The sequence below is a fragment of the Rhinoderma darwinii genome, chromosome 5 (genome assembly GCF_050947455.1).
Source record: "Rhinoderma darwinii isolate aRhiDar2 chromosome 5, aRhiDar2.hap1, whole genome shotgun sequence".
Classification (NCBI taxonomy): Eukaryota; Metazoa; Chordata; class Amphibia; order Anura; family Rhinodermatidae; genus Rhinoderma; species Rhinoderma darwinii.
The window spans coordinates 55,120,989-55,145,282 of NC_134691.1; the positions used below are offsets into that span (position 1 = coordinate 55,120,989).

Consider the following 24,294-nt stretch of genomic DNA (forward strand, 5'->3'; position numbering starts at 1 on the left):
AGTGAAAGGACAGACCGCCATCCCTATGTGTCAGATTACTGAGATGAATAATATCTCATAATAATTGAAGTGTTTCTAATAAAGTATATAAAGCCTAATGCCTGATTCGTGTTTTTAAAGAGACCAAGATACTTGTCATTTAATCAGCAAAGAGGTGAATGTGAAAAGGTAAAAATCTAGAAACTGAAATCTTCAGTCAAATTTAAATAGAATGTTAGCAGAGAATAGGGTTGTATATTTTTGCAGAGGGTATGTGTGACATTTTTAGTTGGAATATCACAGCATCTGTTAAAGGGACTATCTGGTTTGGAAAACTTCATATCATATAGTAGATGTTGGGGGGCAGATTGTGGGGGTCCGATCACTGGGACCTCATGCTATCACTTATCACTGATCATCTGGGAACTTTCCCTGCAGATAAATTGAAACAGCATTGTTCTCAATGAGTTTAGAGGTAATAGATTCCAAAAGTCTCCCCTTCTATAAGCTCAAGATGTCCGAATATGGCAAATAGCAGAGCCTAACAGACAACCACAGTTGTATAATAACAGCATACAAAGCAGAAAAGGAGGGAAACCGTGATAGTAAGCCTCGGACTATAAAACCAGAAACCCTATGATGTTCCGAAAAGTCATCATCTCACTACAAAGACATGTACAATATATTGTGTTGTGTTGTATGTTTAACTCTGTGTAAATAAAAAGCCCATACGCTTTAAAAAATACTCTGGGCAAGACTGGTACTGATGTGTTATACCTAGTGAAGGGCCTGAGGGGGTGGAGCATGACACAGAAATTCAAAGAACACCAAAGAGAGAATCCCTGTATCATGCACCGTCTACTCACAGCTTTTCCTTGTTCCATATTCCATATTGTGCAAATTGCTTACCCATTTTTCCACTTTGTTCCACTTTTTATATACAAAGCATAAAATCTATAGATTGTGTTCTCATGAATAATAATTTGGTCCACACATGACTGCTCTCATTGTACAGTATGTAAATGATTACGTGTATGGTGTTCAATGTGAGGTGCAAAATAATAAAAAAATAAAAATACCTGGAATAAACTGACAGGTACGAAGGCAAGGCTTTAAAGTTCCTAATAGGTGCTTCATGATGGCAGTGTAATGTCGGGGTAGGGAAACAGACAAGTGAGCCCTAATCTACCCGCCACTCAGTCCCTGCCTACTTGCAACGACCCGCCCTAGGCGACGGGGTAAAACTGGGCGACGGTCCCTACACTCAATAGGTGCACGACAGACAAACAGACAAGGGTACAAAGAAGCCAGGGAAATGGGGAAGTTTCCCACGGGAACACCGTGAGCAACAAGCGAGGTGAACAGCCGAGTAAAACCAGGAGATGAGCGAGGTACAAAAACGCAGAGCAGAAGAGTGGTCAGAAAAGCCAAGGTCAATCACAAGCAGAGGATCAGTAGTTCAAGAAGCTGCAGCAGGGCCAGGAAACCAACAGAGAAGAATCACAAGCAAAGGAGGAACAGGAAAGGCAGGTATAAATAGACAGAGGGCGGGAGCTAGCTCCGTCTGGCCAGGCTGTGATAGGCTCTCCCACTCCTAAGCCTACCATCCTGGGTGGTGGAAGATGGAGTCAGTCTCACAGACATAGAAGCAGGTGCAGACTGATTACCTATGGGCGTCGACACAGAAGTTGTGTCTGGCAGATCCTTTACAGGCAGCCCTGGTGGCCTTTGTTAGGTTTCCGGTTGCCGTAGAATCCTATTGACACCCCACTGGGGTATTTCATAGGTTAACAATGGGAGACCCTACCTTTGTTGATACCCTTAAGTGTCACGGTCGCAATTGACCGTGGCATCTAAGGGGTTAAACGGAAAAGATTGGAGCTTTGTCTGATCCCAACCACTACCGTGGGATGTCAGCTGTAAGTTACAGACAACTCCCGCAGGTGATGTTGTGAGACCAAGATGATCAACATGGACCAGCGCCGATGTCGTCTCAATCACCGTCACTGGTCAATCGGAGGACAGTGAAAGGTGGGTGTCTCTCAGACTTCCTATGAACGCTCTGCATCGGAAAGTCTGAGACTGTGGTGGCCATATTGCAAAGATGTAAACGGAGGACCAAAGAACACGATTGGTTGCAGGATCAATCATGAGGAGGACCCAGGTACATTTGCCAAGTATAATAAAATTTTGACTAGAGGGTCACTTTAAAGGGGGTAATCACATCTATAACATTTATGCCATATCCACCTTAGTGACCCCTGTTTACAGATTGAAAGGGTGGCTGAGCAAGCACTTTCTGTAACTCCCATAGACTTCAATGGATTGAAACCAATGCAACAAGCGGTTGCTGGAGGCCACTTTGCTTCAGCAAACGGGTGTCTGTGGACTCCTGTCCCCACGATACGTGGGACCCCACATATTAGGCATAGAAACATTGGATTGCAATTTCTCTAGTATGCATTTATGCCTTAATCTGTGGGACTCCCACTTATCCTCAGAATAAAGGAGCTTTACATACACTGTGGCACTTTTAAAGGTTTTCCCTGTACAGCGGCACTCCCATCCATCCATTGTGCAGGGAACTGCACATTCTCTTAAATGGAGCTGGTTTGCAGTTTCTTGCAGAGCAGGTGGACGGGAGCGCTGCTGTGAAGGAAAAAAGCCAAAGGGGTTTTTGCCACTTGAACCAGATGATTGGCATGAGTCTCAGATGTTGGAACCCCTGCTAAGCATTTAGTGATGGCATATTCTAGTGATAGGCCATCGCTTCTTCTGGTGGGAATTATTGTCAACATCAATGTTTATCTACTGGCACAAAACACAGCTGCAATATTATTTGACATTATAAGCTGGGACTTGTTAAAATGCAGCAAGATCCTCTAAGTTCAGACAATGCCAGGACATTTCTGTAATAAGAAACAACGAGAAACGTACATGATGATGCGTCTACATGAACCTACCTTTCCTGGCGTGTCTGCTCCTCCGTAGTTTCCATGGCACATTCTAATGAGTTCTGGAGAGACTGCAGCTGGTTGAGGGTTTCTTTCAGCAAAAAACGTGTCACAAACTGTTCCAGTTTTGAGGCATTTTGATATTGCTGAAACAAAGAAAAATCCTCACATGAGACAAGAATTACTTTATATCATTCCCAAATGCAATTAAATTCAGAACTCTCAGCGCCTCTCCTTGTATTGTACCGAGAACCTTCAGAAGAATAATTAGTAGACAAGTCTATAAGGTTGAGAATTCAGCAGCAAATAACATGACTAAAAATGTGACTAATGATTGTCTGAGCAGAGCCGGATCGTTCCTTGTGATAGTGTCAGTGACTCTTTATTCGACAGTTCCGTTTTCTGATGGATTTAAATGGATCCTGAGAGATCCGTTGACTGTAATGTGGTCCATTGGGATTCTGGAATTTTTGACAGCAAGAATATCACTGTAGACTTCACAAAATTTTTTTTTAGTTTACATATTATATCCTATAAAATACACAGTTTACACATCTTGCATCAGAAAAATATAAATTTCAGAAAAAAATAAAAATTCTATTATACCCCCACCCTCCTAATGCCCCCCAAACTCAGTAAACAAAATAGTTTCTACATTCAAAATCCAAAGCACAAGGGGGAGTCAACGACGTAGGCCCAGGCCCACAAAACCCAGGACCTCTCCCATCCTTGCGGTCCCATCCAAAATCCCATGCCGTTATAAACAGAGATCCCCATAAATTCCATACCTGGAACTGTATTAGTGAATTACAAGATTCATTAGACTATATTTACCTAGGATCCATGTAGGCACTGACCCAGTCTTGGCTACCCCTGTACAAAGAAAAATACACCCTGCCCCCCTCTAACTTCCCCCTGGGAGAGGAAATAAAAAATTTAAATTCCTGGAGGATATGCATAATTATATAAGGAATCCCTCTTTCGCCATCCCATTTTAATCTAAGACAGTCAGTACGACAAGCAGATTTATCATGCAGAATAAGGTTTTTATGTGCATTAACCCAAGCATCAATCTTTGGAGGCGCTTTCCTCTTCCATTTAATTAATATTTTCTTTCTAGCAACATTTAAACTTCTTCCAATTGATAGCTTGACCTTCTTATCCAGTTTCTGTTTCACATCACTTCCCAGTACACAAATCCTAGGATCGAGCTCAATGTCCACCTTTGTGAATTGTCTTATTCTATCAAGTACCTTCGTCCAATATACCCCCAAATTTGGCCAATCCCACATTACATGTATCAAGTTACCCCTATTCCCCTCACATCTCCAACAAATATTTGAATCAGTGTAGCCCATTGCTTTCAATCTGCTAGGAGTATAGTGTGCCCTATAAATGATATACAATTGTGAGATCCTTTGAAAATCGAATATGGACACCCCATAGATATTTGCCAATATCCCATCCCAACACTTATCTGATATGGGGCCCAGATCCGCTTCCCATTTAGTCCTTATTTTGCCGGTGTTATTTACCTGGGAACAAGATCATATAGGTCTTTGCCAGTCCCTTATTAACTTTTATAGTTAATATTTGATAAATCGTGAAATGTTGTTACACAGTCCAGACACAGGTTGATAATAATACATCAAGTTTCCCCTCCTCCAACTTGTACTCCCTAACTAACACTTGAAAAGGTATAACACCTTCGTAATCCATTACCTGTATCAGACGAGTAAGCTCCTTACGAGACCAAAAATCCATACCTCTCGAAAGTGTAACCTCCATCAAACATTTAAGTTGCTTTAATGAAATATAAATATTAGGGTGTGTAATGTTTAGATACTTTTTAAGCTCTACGCATACTTCACATAAGAGATGGCAAGTTTGAGGGAAGAGATTTTTTTAACTCCCCTCTTTCCAACGATTTCATGAGCCCAATCCGCTTCAAATGTGAAATAATAATCCCATTGTTAAGGATCTGCCAGGCACAGCTTCTGTATCCACGCACATAGGTAATCAGTCTGCACCTGCTTCTATGTCTGTGAGACTGACTCCATCTTCCACCACTCAGGATGGCAGGCTTAGGAGTGGGAGAGCCTATCACAGCCTTGCCAGACGGAGCTAGCTCCCGCCCTCTGTCTATTTATACCTGCCTTTCCTGTTCCTCCTTGCTTGTGATTCTTCTCTGTTGGTTTCCTGGCCCTGCTGCAGCTTCTTGAACTACTTGTCCCTGCTTCGTATTGACCCTGGCTTACTGACTACTCTTCTGCTCTGCGTTGGGTACCTCGTACACTCCTGGTTTGACTCGGCTTGTTCACTACTCTCCTGCTCTACGTTTGGCACCTCGTACTCTCCTGGTTTGACTCGGCTCGTTTACTACTCTTGTTGCTCACGGTGTTGCCGTGGGCAACTGCCCCGTTTCCCTTTGTTCTGTGTTTCCTTGTCTGTTGTCTGTCGTGCACTTACTGAGTGTATGGACCGTCGCCCAGTTGTACCCCGTCGCCTAGGGCGGGTGGTTGCAAGTAGGCAGGGACAGAGTGGCGGGTAGATTACGGCTCACTTGTCTGTTTCCCTATCCCTGTCATTACATAATCACAAGCCCATATACCTACTCTACCCTGGTCCCTCACACCACTATGGACCCCCTTGAGACCCTGGTTCAGCAAATGCAGGGTCTCTCCCTACAGGTCCAGGCCCTGGCTCAGAGGGTCAACCAGCCTGATGCTACCATGGTAGTACCCCTCACCTCACCTCTTGAACCCCACCTCAAGTTGCCTGACCGGTTCTCAGGGGACCGGAAGACTTTTCTCTCCTTTCGGGAGAGTTTTAGGCTCTATTTTCGTTTAAAGCCCCACTCCTCAGGTTCTGAGAGCCAGGGGGTGGGTATAAGTATGTCCCGGCTCCAGGAAGGGCCCCAAGAATGGGCCTTCTCCTTGGCTCCTGACGCCCCTGAACTTTCCTCCGTTGATCTTTTCTTTTCTGCTCTCGGACTCATTTATGACGAGACTGACAGGACTGCCTTTGCCGAGAGTCAGCTGGTGACCTTACGTCAGGGTAAGAGACCTGTTGAGGAGTATTGCTCTGGCTTTAGGAAGTGGTGCGTAGCTTCTCGGTGGAATGACCCTGCCTTAAGGTGCCAGTTTAGGTTGGGTCTGTCGAACGCCCTGAAAGACCTGCTAGTTAGCTATCTCTCTTCTGACTCCCTAGACCAGGTTATGGCTTTAGCGGTACGACTTGACCGACGTCTCAGGGAATGACAACGTGAACGTTTATGTGATTTCTCCTCTGACTACCCCATGATGCCTCCCGAGGTACCGTTGCTTCGTTCTTCCACGGAAGACTCGGAGGTACCTATGCAACTCGGGGCCTCCGTGTCCCCCCAACAACGTAGAGAGTTCCGCAGGAAGAATGGTCTCTGCTTCTATTGTGGGGATGACAAGCATCAAGTGAACACCTGTCCTAGGCGTAAGAATAAGCAGCCGGAAAACTTCCGCGCCTAAGTGATCATCGGGGAGGTCACTTGGGCGCACAGGTATTTCCCGTAAATATGAAACGTAATAAAATCTTGCTTCCCTTTCAGGTCTCTTTTGGTGGTAGGTCTGCTACCGGCAGTGCCTTCGTGGATTCAGGGTCGTCTGCTAATATCATGTCTGTGGAATTTGCTATGTCTCTAGCTATGCCTTTGATTGATTTGCCTAAACCTGTCCCGGTAGTGGGTGCTAATGGTTATTTTACACAGCATACCCCTGTTTTTGAACTCCTTGTTGGCTCCATGCATTTGGAGCAGTGCTCTGTACTGTTGATGCAGGGATTATCGTCCGATTTGGTTTTAGGCCTTCCCTGGTTGCAGTTGCATAATCCCACGTTTGACTGGAATACTGGGGATCTTACCAAATGGGGTAATGAATGCTTGACGTCATGTTTTTCTGTTAATTCTATTTCTCCCCCTGAGGAGGTGAACACGCTACCTGAGTTTGTTCAGGACTTCGCTGATGTTTTCTCTAAGGAGGCCTCCGAAGTGTTACCTCCTCATAGAGAATACGATTGCGCTATCGATTTGGTACCAGGAGCTAAGCTCCCTAAGGGTAGGATATTTAATCTCTCTTGTCCCGAACGTGAAGCCATGAGAGAGTATATCCAGGAATGCCTGGCCAAGGGTTACATTCGCCCCTCTACTTCTCCGGTAGGTGCTGGATTCTTCTTCGTAGGGAAGAAGGATGGTGGTCTTAGGCCATGCATTGACTACCGTAACTTGAATAAGGTCACTGTAAGGAACCAGTATCCCCTTCCTTTGATTCCTGATCTCTTTAATCAGGTTCAGGGGGCCCAATAGTTCTCTAAGTTTGATCTACGGGGGGCGTATAACCTTATCCGCATCAAAGAGGGGGATGAGTGGAAGACTGCGTTTAACATGCCCGAAGGTCATTTAGAATACCTCGTCATGCCCTTTGGGTTGTGTAATGCTCCCGCAGTCTTCCAGAATTTCATAAATGAGATTTTAAGAGATTACCTGGGGGTATTTCTTGTAGTGTACCTTGATGACATACTTGTGTTTTCCAAGGACTGGTCCTCCCACATTGAGCATGTCAGGAAGGTGCTCCAGGTCCTTCGGGAAAACAAACTGTTTGCGAAGACCGAAAAATGTGTGTTTGGGGTGCAGGAGATACCATTTTTGGGTCAAATCCTCACTCCTCATGAATTCCGCATGGACCCCGCCAAGGTCCAGGCTGTGGCGGAATGGGTCCAACCTGCCTCCCTGAAGGCGTTACAGTGTTTCTTGGGGTTCGCTAATTATTACAGGAGATTTATTGCTAACTTCTCGGTCATCGCTAAGCCTCTTACGGACCTCACTCGCAAGGGTGCTGATCTTCTCCGCTGGCCTCCTGAGGCTGTCCAGGCTTTTGAGGTCCTTAAGAAGTGCTTTATCTCGGCCCCGGTGTTGGTTCAGCCAAACCAAATAGAGCCATTTATCGTGGAGGTTGACGCGTCCGAGGTGGGAGTGGGGGCTGTCTTGTCCCAGGGTACCAGGTCCCTCACCCATCTCCGTCCCTGTGCCTACTTCTCCAGGAAGTTTTCACCCACTGAGAGTAACTATGATATTGGCAACCGCAAACTCTTAGCCATTAAATGGGCATTTGAAGAGTGGCGCCACTTCATGGAGGGGGCTAGGCACCAGGTAACAGTACTTACCGACCACAAGAATCTGGTTTTCCTAGAATCGGCCCGGAGGCTAAACCCGAGACAAGCTCGATGGGCGTTATTTTTTACAAGATTAAATTTTTTGGTTACCTATAGGGCTGGGTCTAAAAATATTAAGGCTGATGCACTGTCGCGTAGCTTCATGGCCAGCCCTCCTTCGGAGGAAGATCCTGCTTGTATTTTGCCTCCAGATATAATCATTTCCTCTATTGAGTCTGATTTAGTCTCTGAAATTGCTGCTGATCAAGGTTCAGCTCCCGGGAACTTTTCTGAGAACAAGCTGTTTGTTCCCCTGCAATTCCGGCTAAGGGTACTTAGGGAAAATCATGACTCCGCACTATCTGGTCATCCAGGCATCCTGGGTACCAAGCACCTCATTGCCAGAAACTATTGGTGGCCTGGGTTGCCTAAAGACGTTAAGGCCTACGTCGCCGCTTGTGAGGTGTGTGCTGAGGCCAAGACTCCCAGGTCCTGACCAGCGGGCTTACTACGTTCTTTGCCCATTCCCCAGAGACCTTGGACCCATATCTCTATGGATTTTATCACCGATTTGCCTCTATCTCAAGGCAAGTCGGTGGTGTGGGTTGTAGTAGACCGCTTCAGTAAGATGTGCCACTTTGTGCCCCTCAAAAAACTACCCAATGCTAAGACGTTAGCTACCTTCTTTGTCAAACACATCCTGCGTCTCCTTGGGCTCCCTGTCAATATTGTTTCTGACAGAGGGGTACAATTTGTTTCTTTGTTTTGGAGAGCCTTCTGTAAAAAGTTGGAGATTGATCTGTCCTTCTCCTCTGCCTTCCATCCTGAAACTAATGGCCAAACCGAGAGGACTAATCAGTCTCTAGAACAATATTTAAGGTGTTTTATCTCTGACTGTCAATATGATTGGGTCTCATTCATTCCCCTCGCCGAATTTTCCCTTAATAACCGGGTCAGTAACTCGTCAGGGGTCTCCCCCTTTTTCTGTAATTTTGGGTTTAATCCACGGTTCTCCTCCGTTTCACCTGGTAGTTCCAACAATCCCGAGGTAGAGATCGTTCATTGGGAACTGTGCACAGTCTGGGCCCAGGTTCAGAAGAACCTAGAGGCGTCCCAGAGCATACAAAAAACTCAGGCAGATAGAAGACGTTCTGCTAACCCCTTGTTTATGGTCGGGGATCTGGTGTCGCTATCGTCAAAGAACTTGCGCCTTAAAGTCCCGTCCAAGAAGTTTGCTCCCCGGTTTATAGGGCCGTACAAGGTCATTGAAGTCCTCAATCCTGTCTCCTTCCCACTGGAGTTGCCCCCATCTTTTCGAGTACACTACGTGTTTCATGCCTCCCTCCTTAAACGCTGCTCCCCGTCCTTGGCTCCCTCGAGGAAACCTCCTGTCCCCGTTCTCACCCCTGAGTGGGTAGAATTCGAGGTGGCCTAAATTGTGGACAGCAAGATGGTCCAAGGCTCCCTCCAGTACCTGGTCCATTGGAGAGCATACGGGCCTGAGGAGAGGACTTGGGTACCCGCCCGGGATGTTCACGCTGGGGTATTGGTCAGGAGGTTCCACCTTCGTTTCCCCAATAAACCAGGTCCATCTAGAAAGGGTCCGGTGGCCCCTCATAAAAGGGGGGGGTACTGTTAAGGATCTGCCAGGCACAGCTTCTGTATCCACGCCCATAGGTAATCAGTCTGCACCTGCTTCTATGTCTGTGAGACTGACTCCATCTTCCACCACTCAGGATGGCAGGCTTAGGAGTGGGAGAGCCTATCACAGCCTGGCCAGACGGAGCTAGCTCCTGCCCTCTGTCTATTTATACCTGCCTTTCCTGTTCCTCCTTGCTTGTGATTCTTCTCTGTTGGTTTCCTGGCCCTGCTGCAGCTTCTTGAACTACTTGTCCCTGCTTCGTATTGACCCTGGCTTACTGACTACTCTTCTGCTCTGCGCTTGGTACCTCGTACACTCCTGGTTTGACTCGGCTTGTTCACTACTCTCCTGCTCTACGTTTGGCACCTCATACTCTCCTGGTTTGACTCGGCTCGTTTACTACTCTTGTTGCTCACGGTGTTGCCGTGGGCAACTTCCCCGTTTCCCTTTGTTCTGTGTTTCCTTGTCTGTTGTCTGTCGTGCACTTATTGAGTGTAGGGACCGTCTCCCAGTTGTACCCCGTCGCCTAGGGCGGGTCGTTGCAAGTAGGCAGGGACTGAGTGGCGGGTAGATTAGGGCTCACTTGTCTGTTTCCCTATCCCTGTCATTACACCCATCCTGAATATTCCTATTCGTCTCCAGGGCCCATCCCTTTAACCAAAGACTTTGTGTTGCTAAGAAATAGTCCCTAATGTCCGGTATAGCCAGCCCAAATTTATCTTTCGTGTTCTTCAAATACTCCAGCCCTATCCTAGGGGTTTTCCCTGCCCACAAGAAGTCTTGGTATATAGATTAGAAGGCCTCAAATATTTTTTTACAATCCACATTGGGCTAATCAAAAGTATATACATAAGAGTAAGATTACATATATCTCTATGTATTCATGAGGATCTTTTGAAATCTCAACCCCCAGATATTTAAAACTCTGAGAAACTCGAAACGGAGGATCCGGGATATTTTGATTATCCAGGAATAAAATAGCAGATTTTGATTTAGTAATTTGTATTCCTAAATATAACAAGAATTGGTTTAGAACCCCAATAACCCTCCCCAGAGACCTCTGTGTGTTTTTCAATAAAAAAAAGAATGTCATCTGCCTAAAGCATGATTTTATCTGAGTAATTATTATTCTGTAACCCCTCTATCCCATGATCCTTTCTTACCGCCAGAGCCAATGGCTCTAAAGCCAGAGCAAAAAGGAGGGGTGACAGGGGACATCCCTGCCTGTAGACTTCAGTATTCACGTAAGTGTGAACAGCGCCTAGAAGTATTGCTGAGTTTGAGAAGGCAAAGAACACAAATAAAGCATAAATGACCAGATTTATTATGGTTATATTAAGGTAAAATCAGATGCGGCACAAACAATCTGCACCAGATTGTGCTGTGGATTTGCGGCTGTTTTCACCCTTTGCATTGATAAGATTGCAATATTGTAGGAGTCTAGCTCCTCATTGTAACTTCTATGGCCGCGGACCGTCGTTCAGACTTACCCTCTGACGGCCGCGGCCATGGACGTGTGAGTGTGCGGCAGCATCTCCCTCCTGAGAGATGCTGGCACTCACTTCCTGATCCAGAGACTCTGTCCCGCAGGGCGCGCGCGCACGCGTGTGCACGGCCTTAAAGGGCCAGTGCGCAAACTATTACAGGAAATCTGCAATCTAGCCCAGAGTGCCGCTGGACTATAAAAAGGGCTCTGCCCTCTTGATCTGTGCCTGAGTGTTGTTGTGTACTTAAAGTTTGTCTTGCAAATGGTCTCCTAGTGTTTTCCAGTTCCCAGTGTTACCCGTTCCTGATGCATATGCCCTGTATCCTGTGCTACTGTGCCGTCTAGAATCGAGGTCAAGTTGTGTCTCCCGCTGCATCTACTGCATCACACCCCGCCAGGTGTCCATCTACTGCCGGAGCCTTATCTTCAGCCTGAATCACTGCTACTGTCTGCATTGCCTTAGGTACCCTTTCTGGACTATAGACTTTGTACTGTACCTGTTTGACCAGCTGCTATCCCGCTACACGGTACGGCCCAGTGGGTCCACACCCCGCACCGTGACACTCATAAAGGCATAGTGTTTACTGATGTGCAGGGTTTAGCTTTATACCACAATCAAGAAGGTTTTTTTTTAGAGAAAAAAGTCCTATGAAATTTTGTGTACTGGAGTTACTGTAAATAAACACCAGATACACGCATAAGGCCTTATTTACACATCACGTGTACGGTCCAGGAGATACAAACCGTATGTCGGCCGCATTTTCCGGTCCGAACACAGTTCAGGGAGCCATACTCCTAGCATTATAGTCATCCATGTCGCTATGAGTCACTGTCTCCCCGTGGGAATACTGTTCAGTACTGAAAACATGATTACAGTATGGGACAGTATTCCCACGGGGAGGCAGGTACTCCTAGCGTCGACCATAACTATGATGCTAGGAGTCCAGCTCCCTGAACTGTGTTCGGTCTGGTAAATGCGGCCGACAAATGGTCCATATCTCACGGACCGAACACGGACGTGTAAAGAAGGCCTAACAGCTTAGTTGAGCTCCTATAATGTAGTCGGACAGTTAGTTTTATCTTTCTGAAAATACTGTACGGTGCCTGGTATAAAGACAAATCTTCCGAGAGTGCAAATCACCAGAGCAAGCTTTGTGGATACATTGAGCAAGGAATCTTTAACTCTGAAGCATACAGAATTGTGAATTGAGCTGTGGACTATAATGCGTGCTGTAATTCAGGATGCATGGAGGATAAATAATGCAATGCATTTGCCATCGGGACAACCCCAGTCAATATTTCCTATTAGGCTGCTGCAGGGGAAATGATCTTTCAACAGCAAATTAACTGTTTCTTGGGGACCTAAAAAGCTGGATCCGAGGTAATCGGCTGATTACCATGGCGGTTCTTAAATTAAAGGCGTTGCCTGTGCCGAGGCAACCCTTTTAAGATACCTGTAGAAATTATGTGCTGGAGGAAAGGTTCATCGGAGGGTGGTTGGATACATATAACAATAATTCCAATTGCATCCTTGCTAAATTGTTTGGGGTAAATGTTCAGTGTATACGCCAGGGAAATCTGACATATACATCTAACATGTCCATTATCACATCTAACAGTGCCTTTTTGGCATACGCTTGTACGGTATTTGTCGGTATACTTTTGCCTCAACCGTATACTGTTTTTTACTTTAAAGAAAACCTCAAGTGGAAACACAACTTTCCATGTCTGCATTCCCCACCTGACTGTATACCACACTCTACACTTCTTTTATGTATACTGGACTTACTTATTGAACGGCTGCCTTGTCTGTGCTTTAAAAAAGCCTCCATCTTGATTCTTAGATTTCCCCAGCTTTCTCTTCCTCTCTGCTTTGCTATCAATCACATGATGCTTCAGCACAGCATTACATGACCAGCTAAAGACCATACCATTTCTGCATGCTGGAGGACAATATGATTATAATTCTCTCTATATTCTCCTAAATAAGCTGAGAAACCATAAGTATACAGACAGGGAGGCTGCACTATATTTCTTTACATTATACCCTTGTGACAAGAACCTGTCTAAGTATCAGTAGTAGTTGATGATAGAAGTTTCTGTCCCCCCCTGTGCAAAACTAGTGTGGTACAGGAACAGCTGAAGCCTGTGATGTGTGACACATAGATCTCCATAGATTCACGTAGAGAAAGCGTGTCACCGAGCCGGATTCACACTGCTGCTAAGCAACCATCCCAGTCTGATATATAGAGATAGAAGCAGCAAGAAAACTAACAGGTGAGACAGAGACACATGGAGTATCATAAAGGAGCACATGGGAAAGTTTTGGCCGGAGTGTCCCTTTAATGGGACTCAATGGCAGATGTATGCAGGTTTAGGGGCATGTGTTCACAGAACGTAATCCAGAAATGTGGTGTGAACCTAGCCTTATACCATGTGATTGTAATTACCTATAGCTGAAAGATACTGATGCTGTCAAAGTAATCCAACCTTGATCTTTAGCACAAGTCTTACATGTAAAGGTCCTCTTCACAGCCCATCCTGAGCCGTGTAAACAAGCGCTGATCAATTAGACAGCTCGTTACTCCGATCGCTCGTCCCCATCCATCATCATCATGTCGGCAGCACGTCTCACTGTTTACACAGGGACATGTGCTGCCGACAACGATAATATTTTTCATTTTTAAAACTATACAATCACCAGATGAATGAGCGTTTGCTCTTTCATCTGCTGATCGCTGCCCTGTTTACACAGGGCAATTATCGGGAATGAGCGTTCTATGAACGAGCCTTTGCCCGATAATTCACAAAAATGAAAAAGAGACCCTGGTAGTTGGTGGGCACTACAACAACATATATGCAAAAATGCCAACCGGCAGAGAAACCCTATTTCCCAACTACCACTAAATAATTATTATCTTTATTGAGCTATATAAGCAAACAGACGAACCACATACTGTATATGTTTAAAAATAAACATGCATGCTTCTGGAGGAGTAGTACTATAGGACAATGCCTATGTAGTATATGGTACACAGTGCTAATGAAAGGCCGGCGGCTGCAGAACGCCAAACTAAATCGATAGTAGAATCACAGAATCCAGCAACAAGGCACGTTGTTTAAAAGGTTACAAAGAGCCCCCCCCCCCGACATGTTTAGCTAAACATGTAGCGTACTCAGGGGCACTGGGGCTATTGACGGCGTGCCGAGGATTTTCTGGCATAAAATAGACCGGAAAGCTGCAACAGATGGGGAGCCGGCCAATCAGATTGAAGCAGAGAGGTCGAGCCTCTCACTATGTGATAAGCACATGAATTATCCAATTGGAATGCCATTTCGGCCTAAAGTTATCGCACAAGTACATTGGTACATAACAACGTCCCCGGCGCATGCGCAGAAGTTACCGCATCGCAACGAGAACTGTAAGTATATGACTTAATACACACTTTTAGTTACATCCTTCATAGTTATCCATAATAAAGTAAGAATACATGAAGCTTAAATACTGTTAATGAAAGTACATCAAGTAAAGATGATGCAGAAAAAGGGGGGGGGGTGGAAGCCCCTCACTGTGTGATAAACACACGGATGAATCAACTATAAAGCCACAATAGTGGCCAGTGGCACAATATTTCAAGATATTACAATATCCTAAGAAACCTTCACTACTGCGCAATTGCGCAGAATAAATACACATATTGGATTGCATCCATCATGGCCATCCATAACACAATAAGTATCATGATTGAAAAAAGGAGCCAGGAAAAACGAAAGGAAGGTGGCCATCCTATTACTATAATAAAAACAAGGTGGTTCAGAAGGATAAGAGTAGTAAATGAGCAGTGTATGGTATTTCTAAAAAACTAGACCTCCCAATGAGGGAGAAACCCCCTCTCAGTTAGAAAATACAACTGATGAGAAGGTATATCTCTAGAGTAAGATTCTAAATGTATAAACCCAGGATAAGTCTTTTAGATAGTATATAATTAATTTGTCATCAAAGAAATGCTGCAAAGGTAAAGCCTTCAATGAGCCCCATAGGGCTGAGTACCCAAACGGTGGATCCACCGTGCTTCCACTTGCAAGAGTTTACGATCAAGGTTCCCAGCTCGTGGGCCAAACTTGATCTGAATAATACCCCAAAATGTTAGTGAGCGAGTTTTCCCATCATGGACAGATCGAATATGTCTAGATAGAGGTGTATCCTCTTTATTATTGATGGCACTAAAGTGTCTGGAGATTCTTCTCAGTTCCTGGACAGTTTTGCCCATATACAATTTCGGATGGGGGCATTTGGCTATGTAGACAACTCCACTGCTTTGACAGTTAATAAATTGTTTAATCTGATAGACTTTGCTGTCTAAAGGATTACAGAAGCTTTTAGTAGTGAGCACAGATGGGCAGAAAGAACATCTCCCACAAGGCTGGAATCCTGTGACTTGCGATTTGAGCCAGCATTTGGATACTGGTGAGGGTTGAGAATAATGGCTATGCACAAGGTAGTCACGTAAGTTCTTTCCTCTTCGGTAGGTAATACTGGGAGTGGTAGAAATTTGATCACAAACATCAGAGTCTGCACGGAGGATAGGCCAATATTTTTGTAGGATTTTTGTGACCTGATAGGAGCAGTCATCAAAAGTGCCAATACATCTGACAATCGACGAAGATTGAGTGGATTTAGAACTCAATCTAGTATTTGAGGAAGACTTGGGATTTCTACAATTAGATTCAAACAATAGATCTCCTCTGTCTGTCGCCCTGGCCCTGGCATAGGCTTTGTGTAGACACTTTCTTGGGTAGCCTCGGGCAAGGAATTTGGAGAATAAACCATCACATTCAATTTTAAAGGATCGCTCATCAGAGCAATTTCTTTTTCCTCTCAGGTATTGTCCTATTGGGATTCCCCTCTTTAGGGAGGGAGGATGGTGATCCCCCAATGTAAGAAGCTATTTGTAGCCGTGGGTTTCCTAGAGATGTTGGTTTGGACACCACCCCCAGGATCCAGAGAGATTCTGAGATCCAGAAATGTAATCTCTGTATGATGTATTTCATGGGTAAATTTCATACCGATTGAATTGCTGTTGAGTATAGACATGAAATGAGTAAATAAAGAAGAGTCCCCATCCCAAAGAATTAGAATGTCATTAATGTATCTACCCCAAAATAAGATGTGACAAGTGCAACAAAGTAAATCCTTGGTAAAAACAATAGTGTCTTCCCACCACACCAAAAACAAATTTGCGTAGGTAGGTGCACAGGCTGTGCCCATAGCTGTGCCTTTTAATTGATGGTAGAATTTTTTGTCAAAAATAAAGTAATTATGTATTAACAAAAACCAGAGAAGTGACAACACAAATTTATTATGCATCTGAAATTCAGTGCCTTTAGTGCTCAAAAAATTAGTGACAGCCATGAGACCAATTTAGTGTTGAATGTTTGTGTAAAGAGACTCAACATCAATACTAGCAATCATGGTGGTTGGCGTAACATGAATGTCCTGAATCCTGGTGATGGTGTCCTTAGTATCCCTCAAATGTTAAGGTAGAGATGTAACAAAGGACGAAAGCATTTCGTCCACATATAGACTGATTCCCTGCGTGATGCTATCCTTCCCAGATACAATAGGCCTGCCAGGGAAAATCCACAAGCCCTCTCGCCCTGAGAGGGCTTGTGGATTTTCGGTAATGCATAAAAGGTAGCAATTGTGGGGCTTGAATTGAATAGAAACCTAAATTCATCCTGTGTGATGATATTTTGAATTGTGGCCTCAATGAGAAGAAAGCGTAACTCTACCAGAAAGGAGTCGGTAAGATTTTTGTCGAGGATGGCATATGTGGTAGTGTCATCAAGCAACCTGTGGACCATATGGACATAGCCTCTCTCGTCCATGACCACAATGTTGCCTCCTTTGTCGGATGGTTTCAAGACAAGCTGTTCACTTTTGCATAGTTCATCTAATGCCAATCTCTCTGTCTCACTAAGATTACTTAGGGCCCTCACTTTATCTGGTTTAACCCCTTAAGGACGCAGCCTAGTTTTGGCCTTAAGGCTCAGAGCCCATTTTTCAAATCTGACATATTTCACTTTATGTGGTAGTAACGTCGGAATGCTTAAACCTACCCAAGCGATTCTGAGATTGTTTTCTCGTGACACATTGGGCTTCATGTTCGTGGTAAAATTTGGTCGATATATTCAGTGTTTATTGGTGAAAAATTGCAAAATTTAGAGAAAATGTTGAAAAAAATGCATTTTTCAGAATTTAAATGCATCTGCTTGTAAAACAGACGGTTATACCACCCAAAATAGTTACTGGTTCACATTTCCCATATGTCTACTTTAGATTGGCATCGTTTTTTGAACATTCTTTTATTTTTCTTGGACGTTACAAGGCTTAGAACATAAACAGCAATTTCTCATATTTTTAAGAAAATTTCAAAAGCCTTTTTTTTAAGGTACCTCTTGAGTTCTGAAGTGGCTTTGTGGGGCCTATTTATTAGAAACCCTGATAAAACACCCCATTTTAAAAACTAGACCCCTCAAAGTATTCAAAACAGCAGTTAGAAAGTTTTTTAACCCTTCAGGCATTTCACAAGAATTAAAGCAAAGTGGAGGTGAAATTTGCAAATTTCATTTTTCTTGCTGAATTTCAATTTTATTAATTTTTTTTTCTGTAACACAGAAGCTTTTACCAGAGAAACACTACTAAATATGTATTGTCCAGATTCTGCAGTTTTTAGAAATGTCCCACATGTGGCCCTACTGCGCTCGTGGACTAAAACACAAGCCCTAGAAGCAAGGAAGCACCTAGTGCATTTTGAGTCCTCTTTTTTATTAGAATATATTTTAGGCAGCATGCCAGGTTTGAAGAGGTGTTGAGGTGTCAAAACAGTAGGAATGCCCCAATAGTGACCCCATTTTGGAAACTACACCCCTCAAGGAATTCATTTAGGGTTGTTGTTACCATTTTGACCGCACAGTTTTTTCACAGCACGTATTTGAATTGGGCTCTGAAATGAAAAAAATGTCATTTTTTCCAATAAAATGTCATTTGTGATCAAAATTTCTTATTTTCACAGGGAACAAAATACCCCGTTTTGTTGCCCAATTTGTCCTTAGTGTGGCAATACCCCATTTGTGGTGATAAACTGCCGTTTGGGCCCATGGGAAGGCTCAGAAGGAAAGGAGCGCTATATGTTTGTTGGAGTCCAGATTTTGTTGGATTGGTTTTCGGGTGCCATGTCGCATTTGCAGAGCCTCAGAGGTATCAAAGCAATGGAAACCCACCAAAAGTGACCCCATTTTCGAAACTACACCCCTCAAGGAATTCATTTATGGTTGTTGTTAGCATTTTGACCACACAGTTTTTTCACAGCACCTATTTCAATTGGGGTGTGACATTAAAAAAATGACATTTTTTCCAATAAGATGTAATTTTTTACCAAAATTTCTTATTTTCACAGGGAACAAAATACTCAATTTTGTTGCCCAATTTCTCCTGAGTGCATCAATACCCCATTTGTGGCAATAAACTGCCGTTTGGGCCCATGGGAGGCCTCAGAAGGGAAGGAGCGCTGTGTGTTCTTTGGAGTACAGATTTTGCTGGTTTGGTTTTCGGGTGCCATGTCGCATTTGCAGAGCCCCAGAGGTATCAAAGCAATGGAAACCCACCAGAAGTGACCCCATTTTGGAAACTACACCCCTCAAGGAATTCATTTATGGGTAATGTGACCATTTAGACTCCATAGTTTCTTCACAGAACTTATTTGAATTGGGCTGGGAATTAAAGAAATATATATTTTTTCCAATAATATGTCATTTTAGCTCAAAAATTCTTATTTTCACAAAAAATAAAATACTCCATTTTGTTGCCCAATTTGTCCTGAGTGCGGCAATACCCCATTTGTGGTGATAAACTGCCGTTTGGGCCCATGGGAGGGCTCAGAAGGAAAGGAGCGCTGTGTGTTCTTTGGAGTCCAGATTTTGCTGGATTGGTTTTCGGGTGCCATGTCGCATTTGCAGAGCCCCAGAGGTATCAAAGCAATAGAAACCCACCACAAATGACCCCATTTTGGAAACTACACCCCTCAAGGAATTCATTTATGGGTGTTGTGACCATTTTGACCCCATAGTTTTTTCACAGAACTTATATGAATTGGGCTGGGAATGAAAACAAAATTATTTTTTTCAAATAATATGTAGTTTTGGCTGAAAATTTCTTATTTTCACAAGAAACAAAATACCCCATTCTGTTGCGCAATTTGTTCTGAGTGCCGCAATACCCCATTTGTTGTGATAAACTGCCGTTTGGGCCCATGGGAGGGCTCAGAAGGAAAGGACCACCATTTGGCCTACTGGGGATTTTCTAGTGCGAAGTCATGTATGCAGAAGCACCTGAGGTACCAGTACAGTTGAAACCCGCAAGAAGTGACCCCGTTTTAAAAACTACACCCTTAAGGCATTCATCTAGAGGTGTAGTGAGCATTTTGACCGGAGACCTACACCCCATAAACTATAATGTGGGTTCTCCCGGGTACGGCAATACCCTACATGTGGCTGTTATCAGCTGCCTGGACACACAGCAGGGCCCAGAGGGGAAAGACGAGGGGGGATAAGCTGTGTGGAGTGCATCAGGGTAAGTAAAATTGGGGTAAATTATAAACCAAGGGATGTATGATAAATTTTAAAACACTTTCATACAGAGCTCTGGTTATTCGGGACACGTGTCACATTGATATATTGTGTCATCCCTTATCGCCCTCTTATAGCAGACTTTGCACCTCTTTTGACTTTTTCCCTTCTTGCCAGTTTGGGGAACTTCTCCTGGAAAGTGTTGCCCTGGTACGATGCGTGTGGGCTCGCTTCCAGAAGTACTGGGTGCCCCCCCTTCTTGGTCCCTAAAGATTAGGTTCTTAATAATCACCTCTTGAAATTCCAGGAAAGTTCCCATCTGGCCTGCACATCGACGTAGCATGTACGCATTGTACAATGCCATCTGTATGATGTGCCCGGCCAGCTTCTTATACCACACCGCATGGCGCTGTAGGGCTTCAGGGCTTGATCTTACAAGTCCATCCCTCCCATGTACCTATTGTAGTCCAGGATGCAGTCTGGTTTGGGGGTGGCCTTTCCTTCATATATCCTAAACCTGTAGGTATACCCTGATGCACTCTCACAGCTTATACATCTTCACGCCATACCTTGCCCTCTTACCCGGCAGGTACTCGCGGAATTGAACCCTCCCTTTAAAATGTACCAGGGACTCATCAATAGAAATACACTTCTCGGGGGTGTATGCTTGGGAAAAAAGGGCACTGGAACGGTCTAATAGGGGTCTCCGTTTATACAAACGGTCAAAACTGGGGTCATCTCGGGGTGGGCACGGCTCATTATCAGTATAATGTAAGAAGCAAAGTATTGCCTCATTTATTTATTTTTTATAGGTTCCAGTTCAGTTCTGAAGTTGCTTTGAGGGGCCCATATATTAGAAACCCCTATCAAATACCCCATTTTAGAAACTAGACCCCTCAAAGTATTCACAACAGCATTTAGAAAGTTTATGAACCCTTTAGGTGTTTCACAAAAATTTAGAGCACAGTAGAGGTGAAATTTACATTTTTTTTTTGTCAGAAAATCCTCTTTATACCATTTTTTTTATAACACAAAAGGATTTATCAGAGAAACGCAACTTCATACGTATTGCCCAGATTCTGCAGTTTTGAGAAATATCCCACATGTGGCCCTAGTGCGGTAATGGACTGAAGCACCGGCCTCCGAAGCAAAGGCGCACCTAGTGGATTTTGAAGCCTCTTTTTTATTAGGCACCATGTCCGGTTTGAAGAGGTCTTGTGGTGCCAAAACATTGGGAACCCCCCAAAAGTGACCCCAATTTGGAAACTAGACCCCTTGAGGAATCCATTGCAGTTTTCTTGGGGTGCATGCGGCTTTTTGATCAGTTTTTATTCTATTTTTAGTTGGCGTGGTGACTAAAAAACAGCAATTGTACTATTGTTTTTTTTTTCGTTTTTTTTTACAGCGTTCACCGTGCGCTATAAATGACTTATTTACTTTATTCTGCGGGGCGATACGATTACGGCGATACCAGATGTTTACAGTTTTTTTTAATGTCTTATGGCGTTTGCACAATAAAATACGTTTTGTAAACAATCATTCACTTTTTGTGTTACCTTATTCTAAGAGCCAGAACTTTTTTATTTTTCAATCAATAAAGCCGTGCGAGGACTTATTTTTTGCGTAACGAACTGTAGTTTCGATCAGCACCATTTTTAGGTACATGCGACTTTTTGATCTCTTTTTATTCCATTTTTTGGGAGGTGAAGTGACCAAAGAATTGTGATAGTGGTTCGGTTTATTATTATTTTATTTTACGGCGTTCACCATGTGGGATAAATAATGAAATAATTTTGTAGTTCAGGCCGTTACGGACGCGGCGATACCAATTATGTATAGTTTATTTGTTTGTTTATATATTTTTATTAATAATAAAGGACTGATAAGGGAAAAGGGGGGATTTTTACTTTTATTACTTTTAAATCTTTTATTTTCTTATTTTTACACATCTTTTTTTAACTTTTTTTTAATTTATTACTTTTTCCCACTAGGGGACTTGAGGGCAGGAGGCCCTGATCGCTATTCTAATACACTGCACTACATGCGTAGTGCAGTGTATTAGAACTGTCAGCTACTCACTGACAGCAAGCATAGTGGGTCCTGACGTTGTCAGGACCCACTAGGCTTCCGTCTATGGCATAGCCGGACGCCATTGTTTGGTGTCCGGTTGCCATAGTCACCATCGCCGGCCGCTATCGCGTAGCAGGCCGGCGATGGCAGCTTAACCCCTAAAAAGCCGCGATCTCTATAGAACGCGGCTTTTAAGGGGTTAATCAGCGGGGACACAGCGATCGGTCCCCGCTGTAGGAGCTGTGACAGCTGCTGAACAAGACAGCAGCGTCACAGCTCCTGTATGTGTCGGGAGGACGGCCGAAACGGCCGTTACTCCCGAGACGTACTATTACGGCATGGAGCGCGAACGATACAGCTGCCATGACGTAATAGTACGTCAAGGAGCGGGAAGGGGTTAAGCTTCTTCAATTCAGCACTGACCATCTTAACAAAGATGTCGATATGGGCATATTGGGAAAAGGGAGGTGTTAATTTAGAATTAGGTCGTAATGAGGAGATGGGGCCTTGGACACTGGCGCCTCCAACCTCGTTTTCAAATAGTAGATTTTCAAGATCTTTCAGGGTATTAGTTTCTGTCCTATCAATATCACTCCTACCATGTGCATTATTTTTAAAGAATTTACATAAAGCCAGTTTCCTGACAAACAAATTGATATCCTTAGTCCAATTAAACTCATCGAACATAAGAATTGGGGTGTATGATAATCCTTTACGTAGCACGGTCTCATGATGTGGACTTAGATAAATAGAGGAGATATTGCAAATTTGCATTTTCATCTTCCCCAGTATCATAACACAAAATAATTGATGATGCTATTGGTTCAAACCCCATCGTAGATTTGGTGGTCCTAAAAAAGGTAAACCATTGGTAGGTCCAATATTGATAGTGCTTGTAGGGCATCTGATATTCCTTCTATTCTGACTTGGGTTTGTACCCACAGGGTCAGGGGTAGATGGTATATTTGGAATAGTAGATGGAAAGGAGACTGAGGGTGAGGAGTTGGAGTTGATAGTGGGATGTGTTGGAGTCGAATGTACAATTGACTTAGGTTGTGTCAGTATTCTTTTAGAGGAAATATGTCTATTGTTCTTAATTTTACGTTTGGTGCCTATTCTAGAATTGGTAGATTCATCAGTACCCGAAACATCGGATTCAGAGAAATCTGTAGCGATTGTGTTACGTCTGGGCGCAGGGTATGAGCGTGTTCTATAGGTGTAGGCTTGGCCTGTGTCAAAGCCCCTTCTATCCTTCACGTACTTGCGGTGTTTTCTTTGGTTTTATATCAACCTGTAATTTTTCTATTTTTTTTGTAATTTATTCTCACAGTTGTTAAATTCCGGTAGGAAATTAAATGCTCGGATGTCACCAATTTCTTTTTCCAAATATAAAGTGGTTTTATTAACATATAACTGAGCATTCGCAAAGAATTAGCTGTTAAAAGTTCTTCCCAGCCCTTTATAAATTCTGCGTCGCCTCGGTATGAATTTGGGGTTATGTTGATGCGTAGACTTCTATATATAATCTGCTGTTGAATGTACGTTTCAAGGCTCGCTATTTCCCAACAAGATCTGACATATTTTTTATATGTTTTCTGTAGATCTCTAAAAGCTGTTTGAATGACAAATTGGTGCAAAGTAATATTGTCGGTGGAAAAGACATAGTCTACTTCTGCAGATAGACTATCTTAATTGGGTTTTTGGGACAGAAAACCTGCCATCACTTATGTATAGAGATGAGCGAACCGGGACAACCGAACCCGGTTTCGGTCCGAACTTCCGGTAAAGTTCGGTTCGCAGCGAATCCGAACTTCACCGGGTTCGGCCGAACCCGTTTTGACCGAACCCGGTCAAAAACATTATACAAATCGGCAGCCACTTATCTCTATCAATCACTGATAGAGAAAAGAGGCTGCTGATTAAAAATAAAATAAAAAGCATTTCATACGTACCCGGTCGTTGTCTTGTTGACGAGTCCCTCTTCTTCCTCCAGTCCGACCTTTTCTGACGCGGCAGCCTGTGATTGGCTGCAGAGGCCTCTGCAGCCTGTGATTGGCTGCAGAGGCCGCGGCAGCCTGTGATTGGCTGCAGCGCTCACAAGGCTGCATCGTCATCAAGGAATGTCGGGCCGGATGTCGAGAGGGACGCGTCACCAAGGCAACGGCCAGGAGACCGGACTGGAGGAAGCAGAAAGTTCTCGGTAAGTATGAACGTCTTTTTTTTTACAGGTACTGTGATCGGTAGTCACTGTCCATGGTACTGAAACAGTTACTGCCGATCAGTTAACTCTTTCAGCACCCTGAACAGTGACTATTTAGTGTATGTGCACACACACTAATTACGTCCGTAAATGA

At 43.9% G+C, this 24,294-nt stretch overlaps 1 protein-coding gene across 1 annotated transcript in view; it reads right to left on the bottom strand.

Annotated features, from left to right (window-relative positions):
- The window catches only part of NECAB1 (N-terminal EF-hand calcium binding protein 1), a 218,528-nt gene that overhangs the window by 34,698 nt on the left and 159,536 nt on the right, over positions 1-24,294 (bottom strand). Inside the window, exon 6 of the mRNA XM_075826018.1 lies at positions 2,943-3,079. Coding sequence (XP_075682133.1) covers positions 2,943-3,079 — 137 coding nt within the window. The remainder of the gene's footprint in view (positions 1-2,942; positions 3,080-24,294) is intronic.